This window comes from Chrysochloris asiatica, unplaced genomic scaffold (genome assembly GCF_000296735.1).
Source record: "Chrysochloris asiatica unplaced genomic scaffold, ChrAsi1.0 scaffold00025, whole genome shotgun sequence".
NCBI classification, from domain to species: domain Eukaryota; kingdom Metazoa; phylum Chordata; class Mammalia; order Afrosoricida; family Chrysochloridae; genus Chrysochloris; species Chrysochloris asiatica.
In genome coordinates this window covers 2306082-2322804 of record NW_006408543.1, presented here as the reverse complement: position 1 = coordinate 2322804, position 16723 = coordinate 2306082, and the positions used below count along the sequence as shown (strand labels likewise).

General features: G+C 53.5%; 1 protein-coding gene across 1 annotated transcript; it reads left to right on the top strand.

Moving 5' to 3' along the window:
- Window positions 1-6979: 6979 nt before the first annotated feature.
- TRMT61A (tRNA methyltransferase 61 homolog A (S. cerevisiae)) lies at window positions 6980-11447 on the top strand. Its single transcript, XM_006839503.1, has 4 exons — window positions 6980-7325; window positions 8410-8676; window positions 9944-10203; window positions 11416-11447. Exons 1-3 carry the CDS (start codon window positions 6995-6997, stop codon window positions 10198-10200), a joined length of 855 nt encoding a protein of 284 aa, XP_006839566.1. The 5' UTR covers window positions 6980-6994; the 3' UTR covers window positions 10201-10203; window positions 11416-11447.
- The last annotated feature ends 5276 nt before the right edge of the window (window positions 11448-16723 follow it).

Below are 16723 nucleotides of genomic sequence, written 5' to 3'. Positions count from 1 at the left end.
GTGGTTGAAGCCGAGGGCTGGTGAGAGAGTATCCAGGGTTCTGCAGCAGATATTTCCTCCCCCGCTCCCCGCCACGCTGGCCCGGAGCCGCCGACCTTTCTCAAGGTGCCCGCGGGCATCTCCTGAGCGATCTTGGTGCAGAAAGAAGGCGCGAGGGAGACGCAGTCTGTCTGCGGCCCAGCCCGCGGCGCCCTGACCTTGCGTAAAGCAGGGGGCTCTGCAGAACTGAGCGGAGACCCTCGGGCTCGTGCGGTCCTGGTACAGATTCGAGGGGACAGTGGCCCTAAGAAGGTGTTCGTTCACACAGCCTCCAGCCCTCAACCCCAGGCCTCCCCGTGGGCCCCACTTTCACCACCCACCCCCTACCCAAAGAGCCCAGAGATCCCGGGCAAGGGCTTTGGGGGAGAAAAAGCTCAAACACAGTAAACATGCTCAAGATTGAGATCAGACTCTCACTCCTAATGAGTATCTCGCCAATTTAAACAAGGACCGCACCTCCCCCAACACAAGATTGACGCGAGAGAGCGGGAGGGAGGGAGAGAGGGAGGTGCGGAGGCGCCGGTGTTCATTGCTGCCGAGCAACTGAGAATCCCGACATCCTTTTTGGAAAGTAATTTGGCAGTAGCTATTAAAATTTAAAATGTTCGTACTCTGTGACCCAGCATCCCCACTTCTAGGAATGTTGCCTATGGGGTGTCCTTTTCCACAAACAGACCAGGGGGTTGAGGGGAGAAAGGACAAATCTAGAATAAGCCGGAGCCCGTCGTGGGGGCTTGGCGAGTGTGGATTAGTATGCAGCTATTAAAATGATCCCTTGTCTGGGGCTCTGTGTGAGAAATATCTGCGTTTTGTTGCTAAAAGAATAAATCAAGAAACAGGGGACACAATAGACACTTGAATGTTTGAGCAAATCCTCGGTAACTACAGTGAGCAGAGCACCTAGCGTAGGATGGGGGCGGGGAGAGGGCACCAAGAGTGCAACATGGTGCAGCTGCAGGAAAATGACCCCTGAACAGGTGACCAAGTGACTTAGATAACATAAGGAAATAATACCACTAAGGAGAGGGCGCTGGAGCAGAGACCAAAGGAAGGACAGCCTGGGGACTCTTGCACTTCCCTCCCGCCTGTCCCCAAGCCCTGCCTCCCTCGCAGCAACCATTGTTCCCCACCCAGCAATGGAACAAACTAAAAAGAAACAGGCGAAGGCCCCAGCCAGCAGGTGTCCCTAAGCCCAGAATTCCTCCGCTGTGTACCCCCTGCCTCTGCTCCCCATGCAGCCCTACCCCCAATTTTGGAAATATCTGCAGCTGCCCTCTCCCTCCACTCTCCCAACTCCTCACGGGTTCAAGTTTCTGTTTCTAGAAACTAAACAGAGCTGAGCTGCCACCCCTGGAGGTTGTGGCTTTTCAGACCGACAGGGACTGGGGGGCGGGGGAGTTGAAGGAGTATTCAGGGCTTCCTCTTTGTCTGGAGCGCCTCTGAGGGCCACCCTTCCCCCACTTCGGTCTTCGAAAGGCCCCGGAAGAAGGACCTTCCTCCCCAATTTCTTCCACCACTGGACAGGTCTGGGCGGGCTGAACTTAACCTGGCAGCGAGCTCCTAGCTGGGATCGCCAGCGAACCTCAGGCCCCTGAGATGATATTTTTATTCCCGATTTTTCTGATGAGCAAATAGAACCCCAGAAATTGGGAGGCACAGTACCACGTCAGAGGTCCTGCCTCCCCTCCATGTCTCTGAGTGCCCGGTACTTTGCTGAATGATTCAGGATAATCTGTCGGTCCCGCCCTCAACGCTGCATCCAGCCCCATAGCAGCGGCAGGCCAGCAGTTGGAATGGGGAGTAGAGCAGGACCTTTCAAATGTCAGGGTGCCCCCCAGCAGGCAGGGGCTACTTGGGAGCCGCAATGATCCCCAGAACATATTCCTGGGGCTCCCAGCCAGAATTAGCTCTCATCTGCAGACCCTTGACTGTGCCCAGCGCCCATAGGAGCTGGTTTGGCAGCGTCCTGTGAGGAGCAGGTGACATCATCAGGCCAGTTTGTGGTCCAGGTTCCTCACACCTGGTTTCACATTAACCATAGGCCCTGGGAAGCCTAGGGCGTGCCAGAACCTCAAAGGGCTCAAGGCCTTCCCTGCACAGAACCAGGCATCTCCGTGGGGCGGGGGCCCCAGACAGGGAACCCGGAAGAGCACTCAGAGACTGTGGGGGGATGGGCAACTGGGCCATGCAGCAGCCTCTCCCTCTTCAGTGGGGGTCAGGAGAGGGCCAGGGGCTGCCAGGGGGGATCACAAAGTAGAGCAGTCCTGACCCAGTCCTGCCAGGAAGCACCCTCAGCGCCTCTGTTGCTTCAAATGACCTAACCTTATTCTCCGGGGCTGCTCTGACCTTCCTTCATATCTGCTATTGGTTCTCTGAAGCCAGGTAGACTAACTTCAAATCCCAACGTCATTTTGGACAGATTGGCTGTGTGGCTTTAGGCAAGTTCCTTATCCTCTCTGAACCTCTGTTTCCCCAGCTGTGAAATGGTTCCCCTCCCCCCATAGCATTGTGGGGAGAATTCAATGGGATGGTTGGTGCTTAGCTGCTCCCATCATAGCATTCATTCTAGTGAGCTGAACCCAAGACAGCAAGACAAATGGGAAGTAAGGTCACAGGAAACCAGCACCGAGTCAGCGCATCCTATTTTAGCCATGCCCAGCCTCCACCCCACAGGGATGCTGGGAGGCTGGGAAAGAGGAACTCCTAAGAGAAGTGGAAAGTTGAGGCCCCCCCCAGGGGAGCAATTTGGGTGATTCAGGCACCAGAGAGTAAGTTAGCAGGCTGGAAGGGGAGTGGTGGCGTGGGGTTGGTGTCTCCTTGACTAAGAGCAAAAGGCAAGACATTCCAACCTTGAGGCAGCTGGGACTGGAATGATGACCTCATAGGCACGTGAATCAAGACCAGAGACCAGAGGGAGGCCACGAAAGGCCCTTCACCCATCTGGGGTGCTCCAGACCCAGTCCAGCCAGAGCAGGGCCACACAGGGACCGAGGTCAGGCAGAGTACGGCCCCATGGGCTGGCAGGACTCTGCGAGGCCTGGCCACTCTGTCTCACCAAGGGGAAAGGTTAGTGCCATGCTGCAATGAGTTTCGATGACGGGTAAGACTGAGGAATTCGCACTGACCGCCTAAGACAGGCAGCGTCCCTTAAACAAATAATAAATAAAGGGGAATCTGATGCAGACCATGCAGACCCGATCAGGAGCTCAAGTCCCTGTGGGCCCAAGCATCGCTGACCGTCCAAACCATAGGCTCTGAGGATCAGACTTTAGCCACCTAGCAGACATAGCAAACTGTCCCTTATCTGATTATTCAGTTATGCTGGTTAGTAATTCCATACATGAGCCCTGGATACCCACAGATAAATGTAAAAATCTTCCCTAATAGCCGAGACTGTAAATTCCAAAAAGGCAAAGTTTTTCTCAAAAAAAAAAAAAAAAAAAAAGCTAAAGAGGATAGAGAGAAACTCTGTTAACTGATGGTATGTGGAGGGGATTATAATCAATGTAATGAAACAAGGTATATGAATGTTTGAATGTGAAACCGATGATGTGCCCTGAAAACTTTCACTCAATCCACAATAAAAACCTTAAAAAAAAAAGGGGGGGGGGAAGGTTAGGGGACCCTGGGGGGTACACTCAATGTGATTCCTAACTCATCACCAGCTGGGAAGACACCTGGGTTCAGGCCCAAGTGTGCTGAGGGGGTATCACTCTCCTTCTCTGGTCCCTGGACTACTAATGGGCTGAAGGCAGGAGGAAGACAGTCAAGTTGCCCCCACACAAGCCAGGACCCAGCTCTGATACAGCTGGGTAGAGATAGGACCCCACCCCCACCCTGTCTATGAACCAAGAATGTTGAAAAATTGAGGACACTGAAAAGGTTTTTAGCTTAACTAAAGTATAATAGAACTATCTTGTTGTTTGTTAAATATTGTGGAGTCTTTCCCAACTCATAGTGACCCTGTATAGCATTTCCAAGGAGCGGCTGGTGAGTTTGAACCACCAACCTTGTGGTTCAAAAAAACCTTGAGGTTGAATCCTTATCCTGTGGTACCATACCAGGACTTCTAAGAACTATCTTGGTGGTGGTGGTTGTGTGCCGTGGAGTTGGTTCCAACTTATAGCAACCCTGCATAGGGTCCTTGTTGTTAGGTACCATCAAGTCAGTCCTGACTCATAGCGACCCTATCCACAACAGAATGAAACACTGGTCCTGGGCCAACCTCACAATTGTTGCTACCATTGATGCTGCCCACTGTGCCAATCCATCTCATTGGGGGTCTTCCTCTTTTTCTCAGACCCTCCACCTTACCAAACATGATATCCATCTCTATTGACTGGTCCCTCCTGACAATATGTCCTAAGTATGAGAGATGAAGTTTGGCCATCCTGGCTTCTAGGGAGCACTCTGGCTACACTTCTTCCAACACAGTTCTGTTGGTTCTTTTGGCAGCCCGTGGTACTTTCAATAGTCTCCTCCAACACCATAGCTCAAAGGCATCAATTAATTCTTCTATGGTCTTCCTTATTCACTGTCCAGCTTTCGCATGCATATGAGTTTATTGAAAATACCATGGCTTGAATCAGATGCACCTTAGTCCTCAAGCTGACATCTTTGCTCTTCAACACTTTAAAAAGGTCTTGTGGAGCAGATTTGCCTAATACAATACGTCCTTTGATTTCTTGACTGCTGCTTCCGTGAGTGTTGATATTTGATCCAAGAAGAATGAAGTCCTTGACAACTTCAATCTTTTCTCCATTAATCTTAATGTTATTTATTAGACCAGTGGTAAGGATTTTCGTTTTCTTTACATTGAGGTGTAACCCATATTGAAGGTTGTGGTTTCTGATCTTCATCAATAAGTGTTTTAACTCCTCTTGGCTTTCAGCAAGCAAGGTTCTGTCATCTGCATATCACAAGTTTTTAATGAGTCTTCCTCCAATCCAGATGCCACGTTTTTCTTCATATAAACCAGCTTCTCTGATTATTTGTTCAGCATACAGATGGAATAAGTATGGTGAAAGAATACAACCCTGGTGCACACCTTTCCTAATTAGAAATCATTCAGTGTTCCCTTGTTCTGTTCAAACAACTGCTTCTTGGTCTATGTACAGGTTCCTCATGACACAATTAAGTGTTCTGGAATACTCGTACTTAGCCATGTTGTCCATAGCTTGTCAGGATCCACACAATAGAAAGCCTCTGCTTAGTCAATAAAACACAAGTAAACATCTTTCTGGTATTCTCTGCTTTCAGCCAAGATCCATCTGACCTTAGCAATGACATCAGTTTAACTCCCTCTGTAACCACCCTAGACAGAAAGTTTGGCTTGAACCCTAAACAGAGTCGCTAAGAGTCTACTTAACAACATCATTTGCATCTCCAAAGCAGAATTTGTGAGGATACAAAGGGAGCAATTCTCCTCCTGGGAATAAAGGGAAACTCATCAAGCAGAACACTCACAGACAAGGTGACCTAACTCTTATCTACAACGCACATCTGAGTCCCCTGGGGGGCTGTCTCAAGATAGACAGGACCATGCCCTGTCCCTGGAGGCGAATTTAGTTCATTGGTAGCTGGTTTTGAGGACTATTGCAGGACTGAAGAAAAACAGCTTGTGAAAACCACTGGTAACCACCAATGGGAAAATGAACAGTGCCTGTTCGAGGGTCAGCACACAGGAGACAGCAGATCAACAAGGAAGTTCCTGAAATTCCCTGAGCTCCGACCCCATGTCCGAGATCCCTATAAATCCTTCTTCCCCTTTTGCCTCTGGAAGGCAGATCTGGGAGGTTCCCACTCCTCTGTCCCCTTGTAAGGCTACACACTAAATACTTTGCTTTGAGCCGTGTCTCTCAGTGTTGGCTGTGTTAACCGCAGGTGATAAAAATCCTTTTTACGGTATCACCCAGACTCCAAAGTGACCTCGCTGATGAAAACGCTCGACTGTTGGTACCCCGTGGACACAGCTCCTCCCCCTTTGCAGCAGTGACATAGAGGCTTGGCTTGTGGGGGATGAACCCTTCCTGGGAGGGGTTGGGGGCCCAGGGCCATCTGCCGCCCGCCAGACTCCGGCTGAGCGCAGCGACCCGCTTTCACTGGTGACCCGAGCCCAGTCCTTAGGCTCACTGAGCGATTTGGAAGGACCTGTCAGGGCGGGGCCCAGAGCTGTCGGCACCTCGGCACCATGGCAACGCCCGGGCATGCGCCCCACGGTCCAGAGGACACAGGCCGGCCCCACTGAAGGGGGAGCAGGGTTCTGTCCTCTGTCCTCTTTGGAACGGTTTATTAGGAAGGAAGCGGCCGAGGGAGTGTCCTGGGATCAGGGGTGCGCGGCCCCGACATCCCGAGAACCCGCGCGCAGCGGGGGCTAGACAGGTGTGACGTCATCCGCGCGCGCCGCGCCGGAGCCGGAAGTGTGGGTGCCGTTGCCGCGCGGTGTGGAGCCACGTGTGGCGCCTCAGAGAACTGGAGCCGCGGAGCTCCGCGGGTGAGTTCCCGCGGTGACCGACGGTGACCGCGTATAGGTGGGCTCTCCGAGGGCCGTGCTCTGCCCCCCAAAAGTTCCGGGACCCCCCACCCTTCCGCGAGAAGCCCGCCTCGGGGGAGACCGGGAACCGTCATTTCGTAGAATTGAGCCTCCCTTGCAGGTGACCACTGATAACTTGCTGCACCCCCAAAGACCACCCGAGTCTCACCCTCGGGACTTGAAGCCCGGCTTCTGGAGGGTTGTGGGAATTTTGGAGTCCTCCTCTGCCGCCTGCCGGCCGTCTTGCCTCTATGGTTTGGGGCTGATGGCCTCGATCTCATACCATGGAGGGCTTCAGCTGCCAGGCCCGGGCGCCGCCCTGGTGACTGAAGGTGGCCGCGTGTTGGGCAGTGCCCGGGACTGAGCTCCCCCACCCCCTCGCCATCTCATGCGCGCACACGCCCCTTCCCAGGCCCTGACACCATGAGCTTCGTGGAGTACGAGGAGCTGATCAAAGAGGGCGACACAGCCATCCTGTCTCTCGGCCATGGCGCCATGGTGGCTGTGTGTGTGCAGCGAGGGGCTCAGACACAGACCCGGCACGGCGTGCTGCGGCACTCTGCCGACCTCATCGGCCGCCCCTTTGGCTCCAAGGTGACCTGCGGCCGAGGCGGCTGGGTGTACGTGCTGCACCCCACGCCTGAGCTCTGGACCCTGAACCTGCCTCACCGTACACAGATCCTCTATTCCACCGACATTGCACTGCTAACCACTATGCTGGAGCTGCGGCCCGGCTGCGTGGTCTGTGAGTCAGGTAAGTGTTGAGTGCCCGCCACCGAGAACGTGACACTGAATTGGTGGTCAGAGCCAGCGTGCACTCTGATTCCCCGAGCTGCCCGGGGCAGGCCCACCTGCTTACTGACTATGTGCTAGCCTAGAAGAAGGTGACTCTTGTTTCCAGACTGGGAGGTGGGGAGGGACCCAGCATGGCCATCTCTGTGTGAGCAGGATCCCCAGGAAGCCCATTAGTGGGCGGGGCTGACACTCAGTTGAAAGGTGACTGATGGGAGGGGCCTAGTCTGGTAGCTGGGAGGCAGGTCTTGCTTTGAGTTGCTACAGGTGCTGACCAAGGTGCTGACACACACACACACACACTCCAACTCTTTAGCTCTGTCTTTGTGGAGGCCAGGAGCACGTGGTCTAGCACTTCCTAGTAGTAACCAGCAGAACCCCGAGGCTGCTCCGAGGGGTGACACATTGCAGTTGGGGCCTGTCCCGTACCCGTCCATGGCAACAGCTTTTCCTGTTACTCACTTTTGACCATCGCTGTTGACCCGAGGCTCCCACTTGCACATATAGCTAGAGTTGGAGACCCCTGAGGAGACCGAATAGGGCCCTGATTTATGGTTTGCCCCACTAGGGCCACCCCAAGGTCTTCAAATGCTGCTGCTGATTTCTTGAGGGCAGCAGCATACGAAGTCTGGCCCAGCCCCCTCTGGCCTCAGTTTCCCCTAGTGGAGGGCAGGGTGGGTGCTGTGGCCCAAGGGATCACATTGAAATAAACACACCTTGAGTAGAGGGCAGGGCGAGTTGTGCCACATGGGGTGGAGAGGTGTGGAGAGCAGCGTCACTGTCCTGTGCTGCCTGCACACCGCACTGCAACAACGGGCACCACTGAAGCCTCATGTGAGACTGGCCGTGTGTGTGTGTGTGTGTGTGTGTGTGAGAGAGAGAGAGAGAGAGAGCGGGTGGCCTGAAGGGGCTCTCCTGCAAGGTGGTCTAGGGGGACCTCTGACTGAGGAGGGACACAGGAGTTGGAAAGGAAGTTGTTCACTCTTGGGGAGACTTAAAAGGCCCTGAGGCTGGGGTGCTGCCCTCTGATGCCTAGCTGCCCACAGGCACCGGCAGCGGGTCCGTATCCCACGCCATCATCCGCACCATTGCACCCACGGGCCACCTGCACACGGTGGAGTTCCACCAGCAGCGAGCAGAAAAGGCGAGGGAGGAGTTCGAGCAGCACCGAGTCAGCCGCTGGGTGACCGTGCGCAATCAGGACGTGTGCCGCAGTGGCTTCGGTGTGAGCCATGTGGCTGACGCCGTCTTCCTGGACATCCCGTCACCCTGGGAGGCCGTGGACCATGCCTGGGACGCCCTCAAGGTCGAAGGTGCACAGTGGTCTGAGTGGTGGTTGTCCTGCTGGGGCTCCTGGGAATGCCACCTGGTAGGGAGTGAGTGAGGTGTCAGAGAGAGGAGGCTGCCCCCAAGCCTGGGATGGGTGAGCTCAGGTCGGGGGGGGGGGGACATGGCAGGTGAATGAGGCAGGATCACATCCAGAGTGTACGGAGATCAGGGGTCTCAGACTAGCCTTCTCTTCCCAGAGTTGGAATAAGCAGTCTCTTCCCCTCCCCCAGAAGCTACAGGGCTGGCCGAATCCTGCGCCTTTTAGGGGAAAGATGCCATGTGTGGGTGGAGGCTGCCGTCGGGCGGGCTGTGGCCCTGAGCCAGGCAGGCAGCAGCAAGCCCAGGGTTTTTTCCTTTTCTGGAAAAGAAGCTGGCCCAACACCCAGGTGCCCCTAGAGGGGCTGAGCATGGGGGAGACTGGATGGGGGGCTGGGACCCAGGGTGAGGACCAGGCCCAGCTTGGAGATAGGTCAGTGTTCAGTGGTCCCCTGTTCTATCTCAGCCCAGACTCACCCAGGACGTGGTGTCCCTGGTGTCTAGAGGGGTGGGGAGAGGACAAGAGGGCCCTGCCTTTCCCACTTCTCTGCCCCACCTGTCTCCCGACCTCTGATCTCTGTCACCCGACCTCCACACTGACAGGAGAGTCCCCCATCCGTGCGCCCCACCCCCACCCTCCAAGCCTCTTCTCTGGGTGCTTCCCTGGCAGGTGGAGAGGGGGTAGGGGGACTCCGTGTGCCAAGCAGCGTGAGCATTTGGGCATTTCTCTTTCTCCGGGAACCTCCTAGAGAGCAGGGACCCCGTTAGGATTGGACCCAGGGTCACTGGAGCCAGGCTGAGTGACAGCCTGGAGGAAGTGGCAGGAAGGGGCTGTCTGTGCTGCCCCCGCTTGTCACCTTCCAAAGCCCATCTGAGTGGGTGCCTGCTAGCTCCCAGGAGCCAGTGACAACCGACAACCTCTAATTTCCTGTAACAGCCCCCGTCTGCCCCGCCCCCTCCAGCCCTGTTACCGCAAGTGTTTTTGAAGCTGCTCTTGTGGGATCCACCCCCACCCCTCTGTAGCATTCCCTGCCCTGGGGGATTCGGGGTAATGTCCACAGAGCAGCCAGCTGGGCAGTGACCCGTGGCCCTTCCCATTGAGGCTACGTGAGGGGACCTTCAGCCATCTGTGGCCCAAGGGCATGGAGTTGAGGGGGGGGAGGCTGGGGGTTGGTGTGGGTGCCTTTGCCCTGACTCCACTCCACCTCCCCACAGGTGGCCGCTTCTGCTCCTTCTCACCGTGCATCGAGCAGGTGCAGCGCACATGCCAGGCACTGGCGGCACGCGGCTTCGGGGAGCTAAGCACAGTGGAGGTTCTGCCGCAGGTATACAACGTGCGCACGGTCAGCCTGGCCTTGCCTGACCTGGGCGCTGGCCCTGCTGAGGCCAGCCCCTTTCGTAGCGGCACACCCCTGAAGGAGACCGTGGGCCACACTGGCTACCTGACCTTCGCCACCAAGACGCCTGGCTAGCTGGCCACCATCAGGAGAACCGTGGGGCTAGGGGACAGGGGGCCGGAAGGACCTTCACATTGGGGTCTAGGAACCTGGAGGATCTTGGTACTAGATTCTGCCTTATAAGGCCAGTGGTGTCTGCCTGGCCTGGCCTGTGTTTAGAAAGGGTGAGCGGGCGGGACCAGGGCCTCCTGCGGGGCTGCGTGTGGGGATCCAGCCTCTGTCTGCCCAGCCTGTGGGCGGGAGCCTGGCCTCTGGGGAGCTTCCTTGGAATCCTCCACGGCTGCAGGCCTGCAGGGAGGGGCCCAGCCTCTGGCCCTACGACCAGCCGCCTCCGGTGACAGACACCTTCCTGAAGAACTGTGTGTGGAAGAACCCCATAGAGAAGGAGAAGACCTATGGGAGGCACTCTGAAATCTCCTTCAAGACCCTGTTGGGCCTCAATGCTGGGTGGGGCATCAGAGTAGAGGGGCCAGGCGGAGCCTCAGCCCTCATGTGTTGCCACCCCTGCCAGCCTGATGAGCAATAAACTCAGCTGCCCCTCACGCTGGTCCTCGCCTACTTTGCCCACTTGGCCCCCCACTTTGCCTCCCAGGGACCCTGGACAAAGGGGTGAGTGTGTAGTCACCCAGCTGGAGAAAGAGTCTTTGTCCTTGGTGACGGCGGGTTGGGAGGTGGACGTGTGTGGACACACGTGAGAAATCCCTGGACCCGCCTTCTACTGCTTGGTGGCATATTTACTGTCTGCAGCCTGGACTGGAGGCCCATCCTCCAGAGTCTAAGAAGGTCCCAGTGGGGTGCAGAGCATGGGTGGGTGTGGAAAGACCAGGACTGTCAGTCCCCTTTCCCTGGTCCCTAGCTTGGCCTCTAACCCATTCCTGGCCACTTTGGACTGGAGTCGCCTTGACCTTTAACCAGTTAAGTTCTATGTCAAGTGTTCTTCCAGGAGAGGGGATGATGTCTCCCCCACTTCCACAGCCTACCCTGACTTCTAACCCCAAGCCTTGCCCTGGGCAGAGGAGAGAGCTGGGTCAATGCCAGGTGACCTAGGAAGCATGGGCCTTTTGGAGAAGGCCCGGAGACAGGATAAATACCTCCCCGCACCTGGGAATGACCTCTAAATGCAGCCTGCTTTGTGTAAGCCACTAGAGGTACCAGGAGGCAGACCCCTCGGCTCAGCACTGAGAGGGTCCACTGCCCTGGGGTCAGGAGATAGTCACCTGCCACTGCCAGACCCAGTGTGGCCTTGCCCTGCCCTCCCCACCACCCTCCTTTGGCTCTCAACCTGCAGCAAACTCCTGCTCACTCTACACGGTCCTGCTCAAATGTGCCTTTCTCAACCCAGCTCTCCCAGACCTGACAGTGCCCACCCTGGGCTCCAGTGGGGTTGGGACTGTCACCCCCTCCTTCAGGGAGGGGTGGAGCTGGGTGTCAATTCTGCAAATGGGGGGCAAGCCAGCCACCTGAGTCAGCAGCACAGGGCAAAGACTCACCCGGAAACCATGATTTTCCTTGGAAAGCCCCACAAGGTCCTCGCAGGCTGTCCTGCTGCCCTGCCCTGGAAAGCTGACCTGACACCAGCCTTCCAACCTTAGCAAGAAGCCCTGTGCAGGCAGGGTGCCCATGGGGGTGGGGGAGTCTTTGTATGAATCATAGTAATAAAACAAACAGAGGCCAGTTTGGCAGGACATATCCCAGCCAGTGTGACTAGGGGGTCATCTGTCTCATGAGGTCAGGACAGGGATGACTTCATGATGCCTGGGACCCTCAGCCCCCTGCAGTGCAGCTCCCCTAGCCACTGGACTCCTGTGTTCACATCTCTCCCCTCAGGTCTGGGTGCTGGGGGGCTCAGCACCTAAAACGTTAGTGAAACAGACCCCAGGGTAGGAATACAGCCACAGCCAGCCCTCCCCCTGCCCTTTTGGAGATGAGATGGGGGTTCCGGGGCAGTCACTAGCCCAGATGTACACCTCCCCGGCTGCTGAGTAGGGGTTAGCAGGGGTGGGGGTGGCATTCTGGAAGGTTTGTTAGCCAGCCTGGAGGTCCTGCACCCTGGTTGGAAGGCATTGGCTGTCCTGGGTAGAGATGGACACAAAGGTCAGTGCCTGTCCTCTGCCAGCCTCCAGCCTCTCATATTGGCTGGAGGGCAGTGGAACCTCCTGGACACTGGAACCGCAGACCATGTTGGGGAGTGGAGTAGGGACAGACATGGTGCCTGTCCCTGGGAAGTGAGCATTAGAGCTCAGGAAACATCACCATCAAAACCGGAGCTGCCCACAATGCCTCCAGGGAACCATCCCTTCTCTTCCAAATTCCAAGGACAGAAGTCTGGGGCTGCTACTGGGTCCATCTGAGAGAGACCCTGTGGGACCTCATTGGGACTATTCCTGGAAAACCCTGGCCACGGTCTCTCTGTGCTTAGCTGTGTTGGTAACCGTGTAGGTAAACAAGGACACTGCTTGGGCCCTGGCTAGACACACGCCGCTCATTGGACCGGCACAGCCTCTAAACCACTATACTGGGCTCCACTCATTCCTCAGGGCATTTCCAAGGCTGTCATCTTGAAGGTCCTCATGTGTCTGCGACGGTGGCAAGCCTATGTCCAGGCACTGCTCTGACACCTCATGTGCCACAGCATGCCATGTGACCAAGCCCAAGTCAATGGGAAAGAGAAGCGAGGGGTTTCAGCTGCACTGTGAAAGGCCAGGGGGCATAAGTGTGGGGTCCGGCCAAGGTAGGAGCTACTTCCCCTCAGCCACTGCTCCTTGCACTTGGGCCCATTTTACAGGTGCAGAGATTGAGTCTCTAAAGGAGCAGCCCCTTCTTTGAGATCCCCAGCTGCAGGCTCAGAACAGGCTTGGGAGCCCCCTTCCCAGGTGGTGTCCTTGAACTGGTCCCTCACCGCTGAAAGGCTGGCTGAGGACGTTTCAAAGTCAGGCAGCCTCGACACTGTCACCGGCTGGAGCATTGTTCCCACCATGCTGAGAATAGCTCGGAACTGGGTCACGCTCCCTGAGCGAGTGAGGACTCAGGTACAGCCTCCAGCCTTTGACTCATCTGCTTTCTCTCCCTGACATCTGTCCCTTTAAAGGGGCCAGGTGGGCACAGTTCTAAAAGCAGGAAGGTGAGAGTGAGGTGAGGGCTGTTTATATTGGAGCCCCTTCCCAGCCCCTCTTCTACTCGGTCCACTCTCTGCAGTCGGAGGGGACATCCAGGAGAGGCCCCTGTCCCCGCCTGCCCCAACCTCCTGCCACTCCCTGTAGGCACCCTGTTCTTTATCTCCTGATGCCTCTGGTTGGCCATCCTCCACTGCCCCGTCCTCTGGCCCCTGCACCCCTCCTGGAGGAGCAACAGGTACCATGCCCCTCTGAGGACTCCGGGGTTCCTAGTACCTACTCGAGGTGTCCCTCACCACCTGGCTTGTGCCACACCCAGTATCCTCCTCCCCCCAGCCATGGCCTTTAACTCTTGGGGGGCAAGGTCTCACCCTCCTCAACTGTTCTGTCTCCATGCTCCTTTCAGCCCCCACGCAGCCCAAACATGGGGAGGGCCTTAGGATTCCAGCATCCCACTCCATGTGGTCTCGGGATAAAAGGGGTACCGATCGGGTCTACCATTCACTTGCTGTCCCTCCCAGAGTATGTGCTGTCAGTCGCCCTCTCCCCAAGGGTGGCATGTCCAAAGCCAGCTTGTACCAGCTGTCTGGGCCTGCTCTTCTCCCTGCTGACTGCCCCGTCTGACAACTGAAGCCACATGCCACTGAAAGTGTCCTGAGCTGAGGGGCAGACAGAGTCTTTGGGGCACACCCAGATCAAACCAGGGCCATTCCACAGGGACACGTGAATGACTACCCTGGGCTCTGTGGAGAGTTCTCATCACAGGCTCACTGTTAGGTACATGAAGTCAGATTCAAAGTCAGTGCCCCCATCTCCTGGGAGAACCTCAGGGCCTACCCAGACCTGCATCACGATCTGCATATAAGCCAGATGTTTGGTAATCTTTGTTCTATCTTTGCTTTGTTAAGTAGGAAGCTCAGAACCATGTGGCAAAAAGTAGACGGAATTTCATTTTGTTTTCTACTTGGATTTTATTTTTTAAAACTTTTTATTGTGATTTGAATGAAGGTTAACAGCTAAAATCATCAGCTTTACATTCAACAAATTATATGTTTTGTTTCATCTCTATGATTACAATCCCTTCCTACAACAGTTACCCTGCTTCCTCCCTGTGGCTTCCCTTTTACATCTGATATTTCACAAATGAACACAGCAAACATGTTTGATGCACACATACAAAACAAAAAAATACATATTCATTTAAATGTCCGAAAGCCTGTTCTGCAAACTAGCCTCCTGCCCACAGGCTCACGGCCTGACTCAGCCCATGGGCCCAGAGCCTGCAGCTGCTCTGTGTCTCCAGGCCATCGCCTCTGCCACCATTATTGCTGCGGCTGCATTTTTAGGTAGGATCTCACACTCCACTCATGTTCTTCCTTCTTGATTCTACTTGATTTTTCTTGTTTTATTGTGAATTGAGTGAAGGTTTGCAGCACAGATCATCTGTTTTACATTCAACAAATCATAAACTTTGTTTCATTGCAGTGATTGCAATCCCTCATTTACCATCAGTTAAGAGTATTAACCTCTATTCATTTTAACTCTGGCCTTCAGCTTTCCTGTGCCAACCTTCCTCTTTTCATACATCGCCTTCCCCATGTTAACAATTTCCTCTTCCTTTCCACTCCTGACAATCCTTACAGAATATTTATTTTAGCAAGAAAACCTTAACTTTTTGCCACCAGTGGTCTTATACAATATTTGTACCTTTCTGATGGACTTATTCACTCAGCATAACGTCCTCCATGTTCATCCATACTATGAGGTGTTTTGCAGACTCATCATTATTCTTCAGCATTGTGTAGTATGCCATTCTGTATATACCAAAGTTTGTTTAACCATTTTCTGTTGATGGACATTTAGGCTGGCTCCATCTTTTCCCACCGTTCGTTCGTCTGTCAGTATGTGGTACCATGATGGTTTGTGTGTTGCTGTGATGTTGGAGGCTATAGCACTGATAGTTGAAATACCATAAGAGGCACCGATGGAAGACAGGTTTCAGATGAGTTTCCAGACTGTGATAGACTAGGGAGAAGGAGAGATTACTTCTGAATATTTAGTCACTGAAAACCTTAGAACTAGCAGTGGGACACAGTCAGCACCGGAATGTTGTCAGACCTTGTGCCAGAAAATGAGCCCTTTAGTTTGGAAGGCACTTAAATTACGACTCGCAAAGAGCTGCCTCCTCAAAGTAGAGTTGACCGTGGTGATGATGCGAATGGAGTAAAGCTTTCAGGACCTTCATTTGCTAATGGGGAACAACTCAAAATGAGTTCTAAACATCCATTAATAATCAGAACATGAAATGTAAGAAGTATTCATCTAGGGAAATTGGAAGTTTTCAAAAATGAGATGAAATGTGCAGACATCGATATGCTAGGCATTAGTGAGCTGAGAGGGACTGGTAGTGGCCATTTTGAATCTGATAATCAAATGATTTACTGTGTCAAAAATGACAGATTGAAGCGCAATGACATTACATTCATCATCAAAAAACAAACAAACATGTCAACATCGTCTTGAAGTACAATGTTGTCTGTGAGAGGCTAGTATCCATATGCCTACAAGGAAGACAACTTAATACTGCCCTTATTCAATTTTACCCACCAACCACTAAAGCCACTGCTGATAAACTTGAAGAATTCTACCAACTTCTTCAGTCTGAAATTGATCAAACATGCCATCAAGATATATTGGTAACTATTGGTGATTGGAACACAAAGGTTGGAAACAAAGAGGAAGGATCACTAGTTGGAAAATATGGCCTTGGTGATAGAAACAATGCTGGAAATAGCATGATAGAATTTTGCAAGACCAATGACTTCTTCATTGCAAATACCTTTTTAAAACACCATAAAAGACGACTATACATGTGGGCCTCACCAGATAGAATACACAGAAATCAAATTGACTACATCTGTGGAAAGACACGGTGGAAAAGCTCCATATCATCAGCCAAAACAAGGCCACAGGCTGACTGGAGAACAGACCAATTATTCATATGCAAGTTCAGGCTGAAGCTGAAGAAAATTAAAACAAATCCACAAGAGCCAAAAGATGACCTTGAATATATCCCACCTGAATTTATAGATCATCTCAAGAATAGATTTAGACACTAATGACCAAAGACTAGAAGAGTTGTGGGATGACATGAGAGCATCATGATACAGGAAGAAAGCAAAAGGTCATTAAGAAGACAAGAAAGAAGAAAAAGACCAAAATGGATGTCAGAAGAGACTGACTTGTTCTCCAGCATATAAATGCTAAAGCCTTAACTTGAAATATTGAAGGATACTATGGGCAAAATTCATCGTCAAAAAGAACGTATCCAGATCAGTCATGAGGTACAATGCCAGAAGTGATAGGATAACATCCATGCGCCTACAGGGAAGCCCAGTTAATACCACTATTATTCAAATTTATGC